General features: G+C 34.1%; 4 protein-coding genes and 1 non-coding gene across 6 annotated transcripts; 1 reads left to right on the top strand and 4 right to left on the bottom strand.

Moving 5' to 3' along the window:
* Positions 1–25: 25 nt before the first annotated feature.
* Positions 26–3,192, bottom strand: LOC107417562 (glycerophosphodiester phosphodiesterase GDPD1, chloroplastic). Its single transcript, XM_016026170.4, has 8 exons — positions 2,870–3,192; positions 2,558–2,751; positions 1,649–1,708; positions 1,461–1,541; positions 1,146–1,346; positions 947–1,042; positions 546–742; positions 26–451 (listed from the first exon to the last, which is right to left on the bottom strand). Exons 1-8 carry the CDS (start codon positions 2,967–2,969, stop codon positions 211–213), a joined length of 1,170 nt encoding a protein of 389 aa, XP_015881656.3. The 5' UTR covers positions 2,970–3,192; the 3' UTR covers positions 26–210.
* Positions 3,193–4,741: 1,549 nt separating this feature from the next.
* LOC107435222 (delta(3,5)-Delta(2,4)-dienoyl-CoA isomerase, peroxisomal) lies at positions 4,742–6,507 on the bottom strand. The gene is made up of 2 exons (XM_016046780.4): positions 5,678–6,507; positions 4,742–5,234 (listed from the first exon to the last, which is right to left on the bottom strand). The coding sequence occupies exons 1-2, from the start codon at positions 6,312–6,314 to the stop codon at positions 5,044–5,046; spliced, it is 828 nt and encodes a 275-aa protein (XP_015902266.3). The 5' UTR covers positions 6,315–6,507; the 3' UTR covers positions 4,742–5,043.
* TRNAQ-UUG (transfer RNA glutamine (anticodon UUG)) lies at positions 6,479–6,551 on the bottom strand. Its single transcript has one exon. It is a non-coding gene; the product is annotated as a tRNA-Gln (tRNA).
* Positions 6,552–9,394: 2,843 nt separating this feature from the next.
* LOC107417626 (bidirectional sugar transporter N3) lies at positions 9,395–12,115 on the top strand. Of its 2 annotated transcripts, XM_016026243.4 has the most exons (6): positions 9,397–9,650; positions 10,609–10,645; positions 10,769–10,979; positions 11,085–11,246; positions 11,390–11,509; positions 11,611–12,115. In XM_016026243.4, exons 1-6 carry the CDS (start codon positions 9,599–9,601, stop codon positions 11,884–11,886), a joined length of 858 nt encoding a protein of 285 aa, XP_015881729.3. In that variant the 5' UTR covers positions 9,397–9,598; the 3' UTR covers positions 11,887–12,115. The 2 variants fall into 2 exon arrangements, with proteins under 2 accessions (XP_024929071.3, XP_015881729.3); XM_025073303.3 differs by lacking the exon at positions 11,390–11,509 and having other exon boundaries at positions 9,395–9,650.
* A 1,769-nt stretch (positions 12,116–13,884) lies between these two features.
* Positions 13,885–18,730, bottom strand: LOC107417665 (serine/threonine-protein kinase PBS1). Its single transcript, XM_016026290.4, has 5 exons — positions 17,887–18,730; positions 17,060–17,271; positions 15,754–15,943; positions 14,830–15,221; positions 13,885–14,692 (listed from the first exon to the last, which is right to left on the bottom strand). The coding sequence occupies exons 1-5, from the start codon at positions 18,005–18,007 to the stop codon at positions 14,216–14,218; spliced, it is 1,392 nt and encodes a 463-aa protein (XP_015881776.1). The 5' UTR covers positions 18,008–18,730; the 3' UTR covers positions 13,885–14,215.
* Between the last annotated feature and the right edge of the window lie 1,478 nt (positions 18,731–20,208).

Below are 20,208 nucleotides of genomic sequence, written 5' to 3'. Positions count from 1 at the left end.
GGCAGGTTCATTTAAGAAAATCATAGACACAAACTACATCACTGAACTACATTTGTCAGTGAAAGAGCGGAGAGGTCAGCAATAGAGGAAGGGTTTGCTACTTCATACACGAGATATTTCACTTTTGGAATTGAACAAAGACAACAAAATATGGTCTGCTATTCAGGGTTACGCTACTGATTGTTGTACTGATAATGTAGATGATCATCTTTAATTCCGAATTAATTCAGGTATTAGCTTCAGAAGAAAAGAAAGCTCAAGCTGCGAAAACTGAGGCCTCGTCTTAACTTGCATGTCCTTTTCTTCTTCTTCAAACAAGTTGTTTTCTCCGACGTCCTTGGCTGGAGTAGTGATGTAATCAGAAACCGCTTCTGTGATCTCTTTAACTAGGTCAACGATGACTCCTTCGACACCCATTAGATGTTGCATGTATACAACCTCTGGCACGTTACTGCAAATGTACAAACAATCATAATTCAGTTCAATTTAATTAGGTTTGATTTCTGAAAGTAAGGAATAAACATGATAGGAAGAATATAGCTCACTTTAATTGGCCATAGGTTATGAGGGCCAGTTTGGACTCTTTAATTCTAGTGACTGCTCCTGGATTTCTTAATATGGCTTTGACTTCTGAGACAATTCCTTGCAAACCACCTAAACAGCACAATTTAATAGCTTCATCCAATGAATTCCTTCTACTGTCTGTATATATTTCTGACCCTCCATTAGTAAGGAAGAACACCTGGATTACAAATTAGTAAAGCTGGTTAGATTTAAGCAACAACATAATGACTAAAAGATTCACTGTTCTTTGAATTTTTTTCAAAGAGAATCTTCGGGTGCAAAATTTCCATAAAAACTCCCCCAGTGCTTCTGATTTGCTGCGATTTATCAGGTTTTAGGCTATCATTGTAAATTTTAATATACAAGAAGAAACTGATCTTACAGGGTAGGTGTTCTGAAGTTTTCTAATCGATAATGCAGCATCAGGTTGAAAGCTTGAAAAGATTATGGGTCTGTCCTTCGCATACTCATTTACCACCTGTTGCCAAAAGATATACCACATATGATATGACCAATAGAACAATACGGGAATTGAAAAAAAGATTTCCAAGTTAAAAATAGGCATAAACAAGCAAGTTTACCTTCAAGATTGCTTGAAGAATACGAGTGAGTTCTTCCTCCTTGTAGACTACCTGATCATCAAACTTCAATTCTATATTAAATCCCATGGGGTATTCAACTTTCTGGAACACCTCTTCCAATGTGCATAAGTAGTCATCATTTTGAACCTTCCACTCAAAAAGTTTCCCATCTTTTGTTTTTCTAAACAGAGGCTTCCCCACCTAAATATTTGAAAACAATTGGTTAGTTGAAAGAATATCTACATGAATTTTATATAAACCTGAAACGACCATTAAGAACAGCGAGAAACTAAACAATCAAATTGATATAATTACCTTTCCGGGCTCTTTCTGGGGTCCATACGAAAGAAACTCATCAAGAGTAATCCCAGTGGTTCTTTTCTCAACAATGGCACCCTAAAACAAATTTGTAATTAATTATCAATCAGGCAATTGTCATGTTATCTAAACTGAAGTTGTAACAAAACCAGCATGATACCATGAAAGAAGAACTGAGAACTAACCTTATCCTCGGTAAGGATGAAGATATCATGGAAAATGACTGGACAGTCATCTTTGGTCACCTACAAAAATAGGTTTCTTTTACATTTTCGTCTAGTTCTTCGCTTACCCAATATAGTAAAATCAACAAAGTAGGAGAAGCAAACAAACACAAGTAGACTAATTAGTATATCGAATTTGTTATCATAAATTTGATACTTAAAAGCCTACAGAAGCAAGGAGAAAATCATAAATAGACAAGTAAACGAAAAACCAACTACCATTCCCCTTTTTTTTTTCTTTTTTTTTTTTTTGTGTTGCTTTTTTGTACAGGAACATTATACAAATAAAATGAATCTGAAAAGCTGTTATTAAGGAACAGAAACTAAATGAGTTCTGTGCAATAAATTTGTACGAAATGAGAGCTATCCATATTTGTTAATTAAATTAAGATCGAACTATGCTTTTTTATTATTATTATTTTTTGGTAAGAGAATTATGAAAATTGGGTTCGTTTATTTTATTATTTCTGAAAGAGATATAAGAAGATGGTGGGTCCAATATAATAAACAAAAACTTCTACTACCGGACGACCACCATTTGCAGATGGGCAAAAGCCTCCAAAAAAAACGCAGCCACCAGAAAATTAAATGAATAAACAGAAAAAAGGAAAAAAGGCAATGGCCTGCATAAGACGACCGTTTGCCGATTGCGGTTTGCCGAATAAATGAACGAATTTACAATTATCTTTCTTACGTGCACATTATCCAAAACCAAAAAACACGACAAACACATAACATAGAAAGACAGCGATTCCTCCTCTCCACCCCATCAACAAACAAAGGAAAAGAAAAAAACAGAAAATCAAAATCAAAACTTTAATTTAAAAAAATAAAATAAAAAAAGAATAGGAAGATGACAGGAATTCTCACCTGAACATCGAACTCGATGAAATCGATAGGGAATTGAGCAGCCGTATTGAATGAAAGAATTGAATTCTCCTTGATTGATTTCATTCTTCCATCTGATGACTGCAACATGTTCATCCCGCTCCCTCTGTGTCCCATCACCACGAATTTCCCCAAATTGTACCCTTTTTTTATTTCTTCACCTTCACCGTTCACTCCTAAAAACCATCCAAAAATAAATAAATAAATAAATAATCAGAATCCAATTTCCATAACTTTCTCAATTAAAACATTAAAAAAAAATAAAAAAAATTTAATTATTGATCGAAGACTAACCTACAGAGAGACAGGACGAACGGAATAAGGCTAATGCGGCATTCTCTTGGACTTGATCGAGATTGGGAACGTCAGAGACATGGACGGCTTTGAGAGCCATTGTTTTGCTCTTCCCGTAGGGTCTACAACTCCCAGCTGAAAGACGACGAGGGGGACAGAATGGGAATTTCGATAGAAAGCACGGGATCTAAATGGGTACAGAAACCGGGTATTTAAAGCGCCTGACGTGGGGGCAAATCCGAAATAACAGAAAAGAAACCGTGAACATCTCAATCTTTTTATTTTCGTTTTGTTCTGGAATAAATAAATTATTAATTTGGAGGAATATTCTGTCTGCTATTAGAAGGAGGCGGTCGTAGGGACTAGAGAACGGACAGAATATTCGATGATCATCCTTCGAGAGGGTTATATTCGTAAATGGTCTGGATTGTTCGTTGGAAGCTATTGAGAAATACGCGCGGCTTCTTTTTTATACTTATTTCATAATTATTATTTATATACATTTATATATATATATATATATGCTTTGACAGCTCAAAAGGAATATGCTTCCAGAATATGCGGAACCTTGTCCACCGGTTTTAACCGCACAAAATTACAACCTTATTACGTGTATACTCACTCATATTTACAAACAAAAAAGTTGTTGAGCATATTTCCAATTCACTTGCACAAAAAACATGAAAAGAAAAATAAATGATAGCTGAGTCAGTTTTGAAACGTGGGAAGGGTCGTTGGTTGGGCAGTGTAGAGTCAGTGCTCCAACTAGATGACCACCATTATTAACTTTCTCCAATCAACAAAATGGATACTATAACGGACAACATGCGAATTTGCAACTTAACATAGCAGAGCACTATACCCACTGAAAATGCTCTGTTTGTTTTTCTTTCTTTTTTTTTTTTTTTTTGGGGGGGGTGGGGGGGGGGGGGGGGGGGTGAATATGCTCTGTTTGGTTTGGTCACCAAGAAGTTGGAACTTAATAAATGTATAAAGTGGCCCATATTTTAAATGTTAATACATTAGAAAGCCCTCTTCGATAGTCCTATGCTATATTAAAATTAGTCCAACCTCATCGAATGAGGGCGGCCAATTCTATTGTCCAGCCTCACCACGTGTTCTTAGGCTCTTGACATCCATTACATGCACAGAATTACAATTGAGCTGCTTAGAAACTTCTTGGGCCAAATTTCACATTTCAATATACACGTCCAATTTTATGGGCCAATTACCTGAAATGTTTCACCTGATAGCCCACATCTAATACTACGGTACTCAGTCACATATGTAATTTTTTTTTAATTTTTTTTTTTGGTTTTATTAAGGAATTTATCAATATTACAAATGGTGTTGATAAATTAGAATAGAATCTTCCACGAAGAAGATCAAGAATTTGATTGTCTTGGTTGATTAGAGCAAAAAAAAGAAAAACGAAAAAAAATCAAATATGAATCTATAAGTTTTTATACATATATATATATATATATATATATATATATATAATAATAATTATGTTTTTATTATGCGAACGTTTTAAAAAACAAATAGTATTGATGATGTTTTACTCTAAAATTATCATTTTTAAAGTTTATAAACATCCAATAAAAACATATGGACGTCTTCGTCACAGAAAAATCCTATATATTTATATATACACACTTAGATGCACGGGGAACCCTAAATAAAGTGAAAAACAGAAAAATCCTATATATTTATATATACACACATAGATGCACGGGAAACCCCCCCTTCATAAAGTAAAAAACAGAAAAATCCTATATATTTATATATACACACATAGATGCACGGGAACCCCTTCATAAAGTAAAAAAACAGAGACACCTGATTCTATACCTTAATAAAAAATGAAAGTGGTAAAAGTCGGTAATAAATCATTTAGAATCAACTGTGGAGCCATGGTATAATGCATCCATGGTGCATTTTTTCTTTTTTACAATTTTTTGGTTAATAAAGAGATCAAATGGTATAATTCTTTTGTTGGAAAAAGCTACCAATACAAAGCATATTTGAAAACTGAAAAATGGTATACAGCATACAAGAATGAAGTGCCAAACCACCCATTTGGGTTTCATACAAATTTTGAGGCCTTTTATTAAACACTTCTATAAAGCCAATTAAAGGGCCACGTAATGTATGAGAGTTCTATTAAAAATTCATAGCTTGGCAAAGGTTGGCTTCCTTTTCTGGATTTGTGCGGCCACTGCCTCTTCCAAATCATCAGAAATAAGCATTCCAGCATTCCAAGTAGCCACATAATCCAATCCTTGTTCCAAATTCACTTCCTTACTTCTAAGTAGCACCGCTTTCGTCCCAATCACAGCAAGCGGAGACTTGGCACCAATATCTACATTGTGCCAAAACCCCCCAACTTTTTAATAGAGTCACATAAATTTCTAAACAAATGGGCATGTTTAAAAAGCAAGAAAAATGAACAAATAAATAAATCGAATACCCAAAATAACGCACAAAGGAATTTTGCCCACGTAAATCATATGGTTTAATGTACCAAACATAAATTGCAATCATTAATCAAATGAATCCTAAATCATGCTTTTTCACTAAAATGATAAAAAAAAAAACCTAAATCATATGGTTTAATGTACCACAATAAATTGCAATCATTAATCAAATGAATCCTAAATCATGCTTTTTCACTTAAAAAAAAAAAAAAAAAAAAAAACAACCATGCTCTTGATGCTTGGTGGTTGGAACAACCCAAAAGAAATACTGAAAACTAATTGAAAAATACTAAAATATTGAGGAAAGGGTTTAAAAGGACTAATTTACCCTTGGCGATAACGTTGACCGCCTCGCCCAGCTGCTTCTTGGAACCGAACACCTGGGAGACCAGACCCATCCGTTGTGCCTCTGTACCGGAAAACCTACGACCTGTCAGAGCCAATTCCATGGCCGTACCGTACCCGACTATAGCCGGCAACCTCTGAAGAGTCCCGAGATCGGCCGTGATCGCCAAGTCTACCTCCTTCACCGAGAACAACGCATCCGCTGTGCAATACCTTATGTCACAGGCGGTCACGATATCAATCCCACCGCCGATGCACGCTCCATGGATGCTGGCAATCACTGGTTTCCGACACCGTTCGATCGCCGTGATCGCCTCCTGCATGGCCTTAATCTCTCGCCGGAGCCTCTCAGCGGCGCGTCCACGATCGGCGGAGCGAGATTTTTCGGATGTGGAGTTTAGGTTGTTAAGATCGATGCCGGAGCAGAAGTGGTCGCCGGCTCCGGAGAGAACGATGACGTTTGCGGTAGGGTTTTGGTCGAGGAAGGAAAGGGCTTTGGGGAATTCGATGAAGAATTGCAGCGAGAGAGCGTTGCGACGGGATGGACGGTTGAGGTAGAGGTGGAAGACTGAGGAATTTGGGTCCGTCTGGACAATTTCTAGGGTTTCGTACTTCTCCATTTTCGTTAATCTACCAGTCGAACAGAGAAAGACGAGGAAAGTGAAACAGAATTTACCAAAACAAATTTGTAGCCCGGAATTTGTAGTTGAACAGTTAACACTGTGAACTGGTAAAACTGTGAAACGACTAGGAAAAAAAAACAAAAACAAAATATTAAAAAAGGAGGTCCTACCGGGAGTCGAACCCAGGTCGCTGGATTCAAAGTCCAGAGTGCTTAACCACTACACCATAGAACCAGTTTGTCAACTTTAATTTTGTTGTGGTTATCTCAATAAAGAAGTATTATTTTTTGACTATTGTTGGAAGCCACGTGTCATGTCAAATTTTAAATAAATCATGTATTAGCGATAATCTAAGCCAGAATAGAAGAGTTGTATACGGAAAGTTGATAGAATCATCGAAAATGATCCAAATATAATTTTACCTTAACATTTTCTACCATTAATTAGTTGATAAAGTAAGCACATAAATAATGCAATAATGCTCGAGCTAATCCGTTTTAATTTCAAAGCGAATTAGATTATAGATTGTGGCATGCACCTATTGTCGAATAATTTCACGTAAAATCAAGTGTGTGTGAAGATCTTATTCTTTTTGATTTTTTTTTTTTTTTGGTTTTTTCTTTTGGGTGGTTGGGTGGAGTTCCTGCTTTCACGTAACCAAAATCGAATTCCACATGTCCATATCACCAGCCGCAAACTCTCTGACATAGCTAGTCACACAGTTGGGTTCCAAGAAGGGGCTCTCGAGCTGACGAGCTAAGTTATCATCGATCTTGCGCTAAGATATTTATGTGCAATAATAATATTGTCGCAAGCAAAATCAATAATTTAATGGGACACCAATTCATAGGAATCACAAGCTCAGATTTTTGTTACTGTTCCTCGAAATTAATTTGGCTATGATCAATGGTCTTTGTTTCAGTACAATTGCCGTATCTATCTTGGTAGGTGATCTGGATTAAACCCATCAACACACACATAACGAAGTGGACACTGCCACCACCGTTAGTTCATCATCCAACTTTTGTTTTTTGTATTCATTCAATAATAATAGACTTTCCATACCCCACCAAGAAGAAATAATAATAATAAAAATGAATCAAAACCCCATTTCATCATTTTATTGCATTATTCTCAGCAGATTCAGGAATCTTCGTGTTCTTATATCATTTTGATCGAAAAGTAAAATAAACTAGATTTCTAAATGCCAAAATAATAACAATAATCGAACATTATCATCCATGCAAAAAGTGCATTGCACAAGATAGTGATGATATCAATCATATTATTCAAAAGAGACGACATACGAAAAAAAAAAGTAGGTGAGGATAATGTGATCCTTGATGCAGTGCTCTATCGATTGCTTTGTGTTAAATCATGGCTCCTATACATAACCCCTTTTTTTTTAATTTGCCGGGTAGGAATAACGATAAAGGCAATTTTAACGTGCATATGACACTTTAAAATATATATAACCCATTAAGATTTTGATAAATGTACATGTTTTTGTACAATTAAAGTTGGGGATAGATCAATACTATAGCTAAAGAGAAAAAGGCAAGTTTCCCATCGCTTTAAATTTTCTAATCTTTTTTTTTCTTGTTTTTTTTCCTAAGAACCTGGCTAAGATCGAAATAGAAACATTGTCAATATGATTAAATGACAATATGAGTGGCATATAATGAAAGGGTCAGAATCATTGCATTATTGTTATGGAACATGACCAAAGAACACCGCTTCCACCTTAAATCATTTGAGGGTCTATACGTCCGCTTACATCACAAAGGCAAATCTATTATCACCTTCATCTTTCACTACTAATTGACCCTTTTTAAGACCCCTCCCCAAACAAAAAGGACAATTATTTATCAGCAAATCCCCATCATAAATAAAAGTCATATCTTTATTTGAATATCTTCAAGGACTTTCTTGGTATCCACCTAGCATTCCCGAACCAATCCAAACCAAGTAGTACAAACAAAAAAGAATAACAAAACCATTATCATTTCTGGCTATATCATCCCCCTTCCCCCTGTGGATTGTTTTTGTCCTAACCTCATTCTTCTTCCTTTTTAAAACCGCAAAAAGATAATAATAGGAAATCTTTTTCTTTTAAAATAATAAAGCTTGAGGTTGAAAAAAGCCTATGTATTTTGGATCCCCTAAGTCCATACGAAACCCCCCTTTAATTGCATGAACAGTGAAACACTAACAAACAAAGAGCAACGGACTCCAAATATTTAACACTAGAATTGTGTAAAAGAGAGAAAAATTCCGTAAATGATACAGCTAAGGGATGACGCGGCGAGGTGTGTTTCGTTTTGTGTTTTTTATATTTCATTTTTTTGGGTTCTTTTTAATATTTATTTAATTGTTTTAGACAGAGGGAAAAAAAAAATTAAAGAGAAACGGCTAAAGGAAGTGTTTGGAAAGGTCACGTGAAAGGAGCTTTAGGCCTACGACAGCATTGAGGAATGAGGAGGGTATGAACTTATAGTAACGTAAAAAATTTCATTCCCCTTTATAATACATTTTTTGCAAACGCTTTCTCATAGCGCGTTTAATGATTTTCCCTTCTCCTCAAGTTGCAATAAACAAAAAGTAACCATCCCATTTTTTTTTTTTTATGGTGCAAAAACATTATTTCATAACAACATTATTTGCTACAAAACAATTAAAAGGCACATTTTTCATGAATTGGGGCCGCCGGGCGGGGTGTATCTACTATCCATGGTTGGGTGAAAGAATTTAAGGCACGCTAGTGGGGGAAGCTGTATTTTTTTTTGGGGTAAATTAGGGTTGTCTACCGTCTAGGCTTGTAAGGAAAATTGTATTTTATTGATATTTAGTGGGGGATTTAGCACACGCGACAAAGTTGGCACGTGGGGATATGGAATCGTGGGTTGGGTAAATGAATTTATGGTATGCTACCTACTCAATGCTCCACCTGTTATGCAACCAGAATGAGTTCAATACGTACACTGCCTTATTATTTTCTTTCTCCTATATTTTATTTTATTTTATTTTTTTCCCTCATTAATCAATAGTTCCCCATCATTTCTATATAAATAGATGGGTGTTTCAGAGAATGCTCAAGACACGCAACTTGTACCTATTTAACCATCTTTGTCCTTCTTTTTGTTGCATGAGAGTTTGAGAGCTTTGAGAGAGCTAGGGTTTCTCTTCAGCTAAGAGACCTGCTTTTTCTGGCTTCCTCTCCATCTTTCACACAGACACATAGATACAGAGAGAGTACTATTCTAGTTTTGCTAACGAACGCCATGGCTGTAATGAACCTCCACCATCCTTGGTCATTTACATTTGGAATCTTAGGTATATACATATATACATCCTCAAGCTCACCTCTTCATCTTCATCATCTTCATTTCTCTTTTCTGTGTATATATACAAATATATATAGTCTCTGTCTTCGTTCCTCGTGTTTTCTGGTTCTCTTCATTTGTTGAGTGTTCTTCAATCTTAGTGTTTGTTATGCATGTATTGTCATATTCAGACCGTCATTTATGACAACTTTTTTTCCATTCTGCCTACATTCGTTACATATCCTTTTCTTCCTCCTTTCTATTCTACTATATATGCATATGAGTGTATTGGGATTTGTGTTGTAATTTATATATGAGCTTCATTTTAAATTAAACTAGATGCCGCTTAACCTTTTACTACACATTTCATTTTGTTTGTTTTACGGTTTTAAAATGAGTTTATTTATTGCCCTGATTTGTCCCACGCATCCATTTACAGAGATAATAATACATATTTATATATATGTACATATTTTAAGACAATTTATTACTGTAAATTAATTAAAAGTTAAAACAATGTCGTATACATTGGATGATCAACCTTCCCCAAAAACATGCCAAAAAAAAAAAAAGAAAAAAGAAAAAAAGAAAAAAAAGAAAGAACCTTCCCCATAACTCTAGAGACTCTTTTTTTGTTTTTGTTTTTGTTTTTGTCTTTTTATAACTTTTTTTATGGACCCGATAGACTACTTAAAAATATTTTTAATGCAAAATTTTAAGTTAATATAATAATATATATTTAAATTTTTTCCCCATGTTTCAACAAGAAAGGATCCATTAATTTGAGAAGTTGTTATCTAAAGATTGATCTTTACCATTTTTGTATATTTGTTCAAATATGGTAGTAGCTACAACGTGTTAACTAGGGAAAATATACATATATAAATGAATGACCCCTTAACTTTCTATTTTTCTGAAATAATATATTAATTGGTTAACTGATTATTTTCTTTTTTGTGTACATGTAGGTAACATTGTTTCTTTCATGGTGTACTTAGCTCCAGTGTAAGTATATATACACGTATATATATTTTGAGAAAGCCAACTGTTACATTAATTCTTTAACAAGCAAATATATATAAATGGCCATAATAAATACTGATATGTATAGTTTTTATTATGTGGCAGAACAACTTTTTACCGGATATACAGAAAAAAATCAACAGAAGGTTTCCATTCGGTGCCTTATCTTGTAGCCTTGTTCAGTGCCATGCTTTGGTTCTATTACGCACTAGTGAAGAAAGATGCTATGCTTCTAATAACCATTAACTCTTTCGGATGCTTCATAGAGATAATCTACATCCTCATCTTCATCTTTTATGCCCCAACAGATGCCAGGGTACATATTAATTAATTAATCACAAATTAAAAGAAAAAATTAAATATTTTTAATTAATTATATGTGTATTCTAATCCAGCATTGAATTGATTTTGGACTGTGCAGAAATTAACAGTCAAATTATTAGCTCTAATGAACATCGGAACCTTCTCCTTGATCCTTCTTGTAACACAATTAGCTGTAAGAAATGAATACCGTGTCCCAGTCCTTGGATGGATTTGTGTTGCAATTTCTGTGAGCGTCTTTGCATCACCCTTGAGTATTGTGGTACGTATATATACATACACAGTGGATCTCTTATCAGAAATTTTATTATTGGATATATAATATATATATATATATATATATATATTCATGAGATTTATTTTTTCTTCCTTATTTTTCTCTGTTACTTTTGTTGTTAATCATAGGCACAAGTTTTTCGAACAAAGAGTGTGGAATTTATGCCATTCACTTTGTCTTTTTTCCTAACATTGAGTGCCGTAATGTGGTTTGGATATGGTCTGTTGCTAAAGGACATATGTATTGCTGTGAGTACAAAATTTATTTATTTATTTTTTAATAATATTATTTTTCCTATCAATTTCAGAAATTAATTAAATTTTTTTTTTTCTCTGTGTGTTTGATTTAGATTCCAAACATATTGGGTTTCGGCTTGGGGCTTATCCAGATGGTGTTATATGCAATTTACAAGAACTACAATAAGGTTGTGGAAGACAAGAATAAATTACCTGAACATGCAAAGAACATAGTAATTCTGAGCACCATAGCCACTTCTGAAGTTTATCCTGTGGATGTCCATGTCGATGCTCAACCAGATGGTAATGAAGCAGACAATAATAAAGATCATGAACAAAATCATGACCATCAGGACCAAGAGAAAAGCATGGATCAAAGTCCGGTTTAATTTCAAAATTTTGTTTTTTATATATGATCACCATTTTGGCCAGGCTTCCGACACCAAAACCAAAAAGAAAAAATAAAAAAAGAAAAAAGAAAAAAGAAAAAAGGTGCATATGCTTTCTGGTCATTAATCATTTTGCTCTTCTTTATGTTTTCCTCCTTCCGCGTGCCAATATTTACAGATCGATGTAAAACGATGCTTTAATAATTATATATATATATTTTTACCTTCATTTTTCCTATGTTTTCCACATGTCCAAACATCAACCAATATATCAAAATTCCAATAAATCGTCACACACATGAACTCCACACGGTGTCCGCATGATCTAACAGCACTACAACCGGATTACTTGTATCATACCCAAAAAAATCTTTTCTTTTTTTCAACCAAAAAACAAACTTATATTTGACAATCTATATACAGATCCACATTTAATTTGTTGATTGGGTACTGAGCTAGAAAAATTCCATATAATAGTCAGAAATTCTCTGTCCAAGTTTCGACCAATAGGAGCTGCCCATGTATATCAAAAATTCTTAAGGCCATCAATTTACTTGTATATAAATATTTTTGGACATATCTTATAGAAGGAATTTATTGAGCTAATTTAATTATGAAAGGAATTGAAAGAAGTTGAAAATAGTTGTCTGATACGCGTTTGGCGGGTATGCATGTAGCAGCCAAGGCAATCATTTTTGCAGACTGCGACTTGTGTGGAAGGAGTGTATTCGTTTTGTTATAAAAAAAGTTATATATGTAAATATATTATAATAAAATGGTGTCTCAGAGGCACGCATTTTACACGTGCGGATGGTGCGTACTTACCGATCAAATGTAGAGGACGGGAGGAGTCCAGGTCCTCCGAACACGTGGAAGTGGACTAGGCTTGTTTACATTTAACGGACCCTAAGCAAATACAAAATGGGTTCAACTTTGATCCCAACCCAATTCCATTTCAAACGAGTGATAAAAGGGGAGAGAGAGAGAGAGAGAGAGAGAGAGAGAAAAAAGAAGAATCTTTGCCATCGTTGCAGTAAAATTGAGATAGGACTATTTTGTCACGTAATTCATTTTGTTTTGTTTATTGTAAGGGTCATTTTATCAACACAATAAAATATGCTAGCTATATTATAATTTTTGCATACTCTTTCTAAAATTTAGTTTTGGTAGCTATAATAAGTTGTACTTGTACCTATTTTATCTTTAATAATTTAAAATTTTAATATATGTACATCACCATCAATAATTTCCTTAAATACATTTAGGCTTTGTTTGAGAAAACAATTTAGAGAAAAATGAGGAGAAAAAATAAGAAAAGAAAAAAAATTAAAATTTTTCTTATGTTAGATTCAGCAATTTGCAAGAGGGAAAAAAATTCTACATGCAATTTTTTACGGACATGAGAGAGAGAGAGAGAGAGTTATAGAAGAGATGAAGGAGGGAGAGAGAGAGAGTTACAAAGAGAAAAAGAAAAGAAAGGAGAGAGTTCATGAAAAAGAGACATAGAGATGAGGGTGAGAAAAGAGAGAGCTGAGACGACAATAGAAAGGGCAAAAGGGAAAGAACATTAGATTAGATCCATGAGGAGAGCATAGAGAGAACAAAGTGAAATAATAGATGTAGTGTATCTATTAATTTTTTTTTTAATATTTAAAACATTTTGTTTGTGATATTGTTAAGATATTAAAAAATTATTAAAATTATAATGCAGCAACTTTGTAATATGAATAGAATTACCATATTTTGTAATACGAACAGAATTGCCTTTGTTATTTAGGACAAGAACTAGTAAGTAATATAAATTATAAGGTGAAGTTTAAAAAGGAAGTCTTCTTTCTTTTTGCTTGCTACTTTTGATCCTTTAGGCATAAACTTGAGGTCAATCATGAAGCTTGAGAATATAATATCCAATAGAATGATACGCTGAAACATGCAAGTTACTTTAAATCAAAGATTGGTTCTTTGCCAAATAAAAACCAAGAGAAATTATTATACAAATTTAAAAAGGGAAATCAGCACTCAACCAGGCTGCATATATAAATTTCAGAATAACTGCTCAATTTTGCATTTTTTGCACATCTCCATTTTCTTTTCTCTTTTTTTTTTTTTTTTTTCGGTTGCCATTGGAGACTAAATTTTTAGAAACTTCTTTATATGGTAAATACAAAAATTTTAAAACAAAAAAATAAAAAAAAAAGTACCATATATTTAACTTTGACTTTTTTTTTTTTTCCTTTCTTTTTTGGGAATATATATTTGGCCCTCCTTTTTTAAATGGGGGTGTAGACAAAGGCCTCAGCTCTATAGCCATGGCCATAATCCTATGGAACTACATATTGGCACCATCAAAACTGCCTTGTGCACTCTGTCGTCGTTTTTCCCTCCAATTCTCTCCCCACATCTTGGCCTCAGCAACAGCTCGTTCTCTATCTAAATCCCTATTCAACATCCTCGCAGTTTCTCTAGGGGAATCTTCTTTCTCAGACCCTTCTAAATCCCATCTTCGCCCCGATCCTCCACCTTCCTCATTCTTGGATATCCTTCCATCTTTGTTTCTTTTGTCATCCTTATCTCCAGAACCTCTGTATCCATGCCCTGAAGACGTCTTAGGATCGTATGCCTGGTTAGCTAAATATGAGAGTGCAGTGACCACATCACCGATGAGAGGACGGGTTGCAGCCTGTTCTTGGATGCACATTGACGCCACTGCTAGAGCCTGGTACAGTCCTCTCATTGGATACCTACCCTGCAGCTGTGGATCTGCCAATTTTGAAAACTTCCTACGATCATTGAACAATGGACGTGCCTGCATACATACATATTCAAACCCAACAACATAAATCATTTCATAAATACAGAGCAAACATCTGCCAGAGACAGACAGTCTGCACAACTTTAAAATGAACTCAGACAATAATGTTACGCAAGATTTAGGGAAATTACCCATGTGACAAGGTTCTGCTCTCCATGGGGTCGATTGCTATCAATGGCTTTACGTCCAGTAATTAGCTCTAAGAAGACTACTCCAAAACTGTAAACGTCAGACTTCACTGTCAATTGTCCAGTCATCGCATACTCTGGAGCACAATAACCATAAGTCCCCATAACCCTGGTTGACACATGTGACTTGTCTCCAGTGGGACCAAGCTTAGCAAGCCCAAAATCAGAAAGCTTTGGGTGAAATCCTTCATCCAGTAATATGTTGGATGATTTGAAGTCCCTATAAATAACTGGAGGGTTCGCTTTGTCATGCAGGTACTCCAAACCTTTGGCTGCACCGGCAGCTATTTTCATCCTTGTATTCCAATCCAGTGGTTCCTTATCAGGTGGAAGATCTGAAAGGGATCAGATTATTAACAGTAACCAGTTATTACATGATATCTAGAGAAATAACAACGTCAATAATTTATAATGTTTGTAGGCAAAGGAAACAACACTGGGAAAAAGATTAGTAAAAAATGTTCTTATCAGACAATATAGTCTGCAAATTTGAGACATTTTATGCAAGGGAAAAAGAACCAATAATTGTGGTAAATGTAAACTTCTAGCATTCACATCGTATACCACCATCAAACCCAACCATTTTTAAAAGAACCAATATATGAACTATGTTCATATCCAGTCCACCTCAATGCTTCCATAACTCTACATTGAGTCTTCTATTAAAATGTCTTTAACAGAAGAAACTCGGGTCATTCTACCATTTTTAAAAGTCTCCTCGAGAGAAAATTGAAACCTTGTCTAATAATTTGATTAAAACTTGTGTTTAAGTGGTTTCACATCGCCAGTTGCAATTGGCGAAAGAAATGAATCATACAGAGGATAAAATCCTCATCAGAGACTAAATAATGTGAAAGGAAATATTACCATGAAGGTGATCTTCCAATGATCCCATAGGCATAAATTCATAAACAAGAAGCCGCTGATCCCCATCCGCACAATAGCCAATCAGATTCACTAGATTTGGGTGATGTAGAAGGCTAAGCATGAGCACCTCAACAAGAAATTCTCTGTTGCCCTGAAGACCATTTCTATCTAATTGTTTGACAGCAACCACCTGTGAAAGCCATAATATAAAGTTAAAAAACCAAAATCACCTCAATTATGCCTTTTTAACTGATCTACAATCCACGTCATTCACAAGAATACATACAATTCTTCAAACAAATCATAAGCTGTGATAACACGCATGTAGTGATGTTATCATGCTAGTACTTCATAACGCTAACAGCTGATTTCATAGCCCAATATATCTGAATCAGAAATTTGATCCTTTGAGGAGAGGTTCCAAGTCCCCCACTTTGTTTTGTCAAATTTTTATAGAAATAAATTACTGCAATCTTGAATCACAGTTTCAATTGAAACAATGAATCAATTACTCATAAAGTTAAAATGTTTAACAACATCCACCTCACTTTCTTTACCATTACATGATTAACAAATATAAACTATAAGAAGAGATGCATATGAATTCATCAAATGAATCATGAAACTTCTTAATTTTTAAAAAGAAAATAAAATCACAGGGCTAAATGATAATAAGCCTATTAACATTCTGTGATCATGAATAATTAAGTTAAAAAATTGTGATGGTTAACCATTTGAAGTAGAATAGGTCACGGAAATTACAATCCTTATCCTTCGTTGTCGATACATAGGTGTTTGCCAATGTAACTAAGCAAAGCACATAAATCACATTTTAGAATTCTAGAACTTCACTTCCTCATAATATATTCCAATAACTTGTGCTGGATAGCATTAAACTTTAATTATCTTGACTTGAGATATTCAACATGGGAAGGGACCAGAGTGCATGATACAGTACCAAGAGTTTAACAATCAGGGGTCAGAAGCTTAATTACCACACTTATGACACTGAGAAGTCTACAGTCAGTTTAGAGTTGATTTTTATTTTGACTCCCATAATAAATAAATAAATAAACAACAGTAATTACCCTGAATTAGTTCTAAATATTTCCTGCTTATTTTGGGATATTATTTCGTCTCTATTTTTACCCTTCAAATGCTTAATTTTGGAAGCCAATTTTGTTCTTACTTGGACCTCTACGTGCGTGTAGAAACACATTATGGAAATGGAAAAAAGGGAAATTCAAATTTATATTTATTTTTGAATTAATCTAGACAATAGATCATACAGAGTCTAGGAATTTACCTGACCAGTGCTCTCGAGGCGCCCCTTATATACACGCCCAAATCCCCCTTCCCCTATGAAAGACTCAGGCCTGAAATTCTTTGTTGCCACTGCAAGCTCGCGAAAAGTGAATGTTTGCGCAGCAATATTGACCGTAGGAACATCCTTGGGAACAGGCAATTCCCTTTTAGAACCACCGTTGGCATTACTTCTTGATCTGAATCTGTCAGCTCCTGCAAATACAATAATAAAAAAAGATATGCAGATCCATAAGTATTATGCCACTCCAAACTATGATAAAGTCAGGTCCTAAATTTAATACAGTAAGACCAAAAACTAGCAACCCATTTACTACAAAAGAAATTAAATCAATCCATAATCCTAAACACCAAAAAAAAAAAAAAAAAAAAAAGCATGATCAACTTTAACTTTAAAAAGTTTCTGAAGGATAGTTTTACTCAATTTAGCTATGCCTATTTATTTATTCAACCTTGAAAATCTATGACAGTCATTCCAACTACAAAATAAGCCAAAACATTCAACACCCGAAAAACCAATCAGATCGACCCGAGCAATAAAATTAATCATATGATCTCGTTTACCGAACTGTGTCAAAATCTGGTGGGGTCTACCTAAAAACACCCCAAAATCTTCAGCTCGTACACCTTGCTGCTGATATAATCAATCAGGGAGGAACAAACAAAACCAAATAAAATTAAGAACAAGCATTATCAACATGTTCTTCACGACAATGAATCAATTAGACGTACCCAGATCAGATCAAGCAATCATATAATAATTACAAAAAAAAAAAAAAAATGAATCATTTAAAAAAGTTGAGGACTAACCAGAAGGCATGCTGGATAGGCCGGAGGGGACCGCTGGTTGACTCTGCTTTCGATCATCGCTTTGTTTCTCGGGATTCAATTTCTCCTCCTCTCTCGAATCGAAACACGGAAAGCAACCCATTTCCCCAAATCAAATGAAAACCCCTTCAAGATCCTTTTTTTTATTTTTTTATTTTTTTAGTCAAAAAAATATCAAACAAACTCAGATTGCATCCAGAACTCAATCAAATGCTCATATTCCAATCCAAAATTTTCAAAACAGCCCCATCAGAGGCACATCCAATATTCTGGGCATATCTCAACTCTATTCTCTTTTATCTTATTCACCAAAAAAAAAAAAAAAAAGAAAAAAAAAAGCGATCAGATTGAATAAGACGATGCCAAAAGGACAAGGCAAACGAATCCAAGTTCACAAACACCAATATAGATAACAATGAGAAAGAACCCAAAAGAATAAAAAGAGGGAAAAATAAAAATTTTTGCTTTCCCTCTTGCGTAAGATAAATTGGCAGTGAAACAGAGCTGAGAAGCAAAAAAATAAATGAAGCAAAAAAATAAATGAAAAAAAGAAAAAAAATGAGAGCCGGCTTTGTCTTCGGCTTCTTTTACACTAATATTCACACACGCCCACAAACCCCCCCTTATAACATCACCAAAACAACATCAATATCTTTACTCTCTCTACCTTTCTCTTTGACCAAAAATAAAAATGGCAACTCTCTCTCTCTCTTTCTCTCTAGATTTTCTCAAAAAGTTCGAATTTTTATTTTTAACCCCGGGTGTATTTTAGAATTTAACTAAGATGTAGCATAAATTTTTTTTTGTTTTGTTTTTCTTTTTACGTTGTCAGCCGCTACACAAACAAGTGGGATGGAATCGAACCGATAAAGACCAAAACGTGTCATATGGCAGGACTGGCGGATTACACAAAGAAAGAGAAGTGTGGCCTTCAAGGAGAAGTGAAAATAAAATTAATAAAAAATAAAATAAAAATGGAGGAACCCCATCAAAAAGGGTCCGGTTCCACTGATTCTCTGCTGTTCGTGCGGTTTTTGGGTCCCGCTATTTTCGGGACCCACCGTACGCGGTATCTTATACTCCCCAAGAAGACAGCAAAGTTGGCATTTTTTACAATGTTAGTTTGCATCTTGTTAATTATTATTAGTTTTTTTGTTTTTTTGTTTAATTTATTATTAATCTAGTTGGGTACTCCTGGGTTATGTACAAAGTATAGTGTCAACTTGGTTTAGTGATATATTAAATCATGCTCCACTTCTCCACTAATTTGATAGGATAGGTTGAAGCAGATATGATTTTCAGTTTTTTTTTTCTTTTCTTTTGTTAATTAATTTTACTTAACTTAGGAAATGGGTTTTTTTTTTTGACCCATTTGATCATTCCATAAATATCTAAAGCTTTTTAACATTTTCATTCATTTCATATATACAAAAAAAGTCTTTCTCATTATTGGATTCTAGCAATTTTCAGTGGATTATCTAGTTGATATTGATAGAAGGACTAAAAAAGTTATTTGATTTTTTTATGTTTTTCTTTTCAAAAAAATAAAAAATAAAATTATTACATCTTAAAAAAAAAAAATGAAGAAAAAATATTTCGAAACATATCAAAAGGAAAAAAAAACCCACATAAAGGACTTTTTTTTTTCATAATCAGGTTACATGTAGGACTTGGTGGAAAGGAAATAGCCAGAAAAGAGCTCTTAAATGACCAATTATATTAATAAAAGAACCAAGTGGCAAAGCATCATTCTAATTATTCAAACTGCACCATAATGGAATCTATGAATATGGATATAAACAATGGGGAATTTAATTGAAAAAGTTAACATGATGTTGATTTTAGAGAGATAAAAAATAAAGTATTAATTGGTGATGGTTGAAGTAATTCAATCAATCCAACTAATAGAAGCTTGACTAAAAGTTGACAAATCAAAATATTCATAGCGAGGAAGTATGCATTTTGAGTAGGCAGTTATTACAATAACTAGATGGAAAGTTTTATAAGTTGTCAATAATTTTTATGCTTAGTTATGACAATTAATGAATCAAACCAACCTATTTTTATTTTTACTCATTTAGCTAATTGACCTTACAAGAAACTTCTTATTCCTCTACTTCTTTATTTTATTTTGTGGACCATAACAATTATATGAATTCCACATGATATGAAAAAGATAGTTTGTTTTACTCCTACAGTAGATGATAAAAGTTTTGCATGTAATAATTATATTCTGGAATATTTGTAGTTTATAATATCATTAGTTTCATTTACAGAATAAAGAGTAAAGGCATTTGAGCCTCC

Source organism: Ziziphus jujuba, chromosome 12 (assembly GCF_031755915.1).
Source record: "Ziziphus jujuba cultivar Dongzao chromosome 12, ASM3175591v1".
NCBI classification, from domain to species: domain Eukaryota; kingdom Viridiplantae; phylum Streptophyta; class Magnoliopsida; order Rosales; family Rhamnaceae; genus Ziziphus; species Ziziphus jujuba.
The sequence above is the reverse complement of the archived record's forward strand: the minus strand, read 5'-3'. Positions and strand labels throughout refer to the sequence as shown.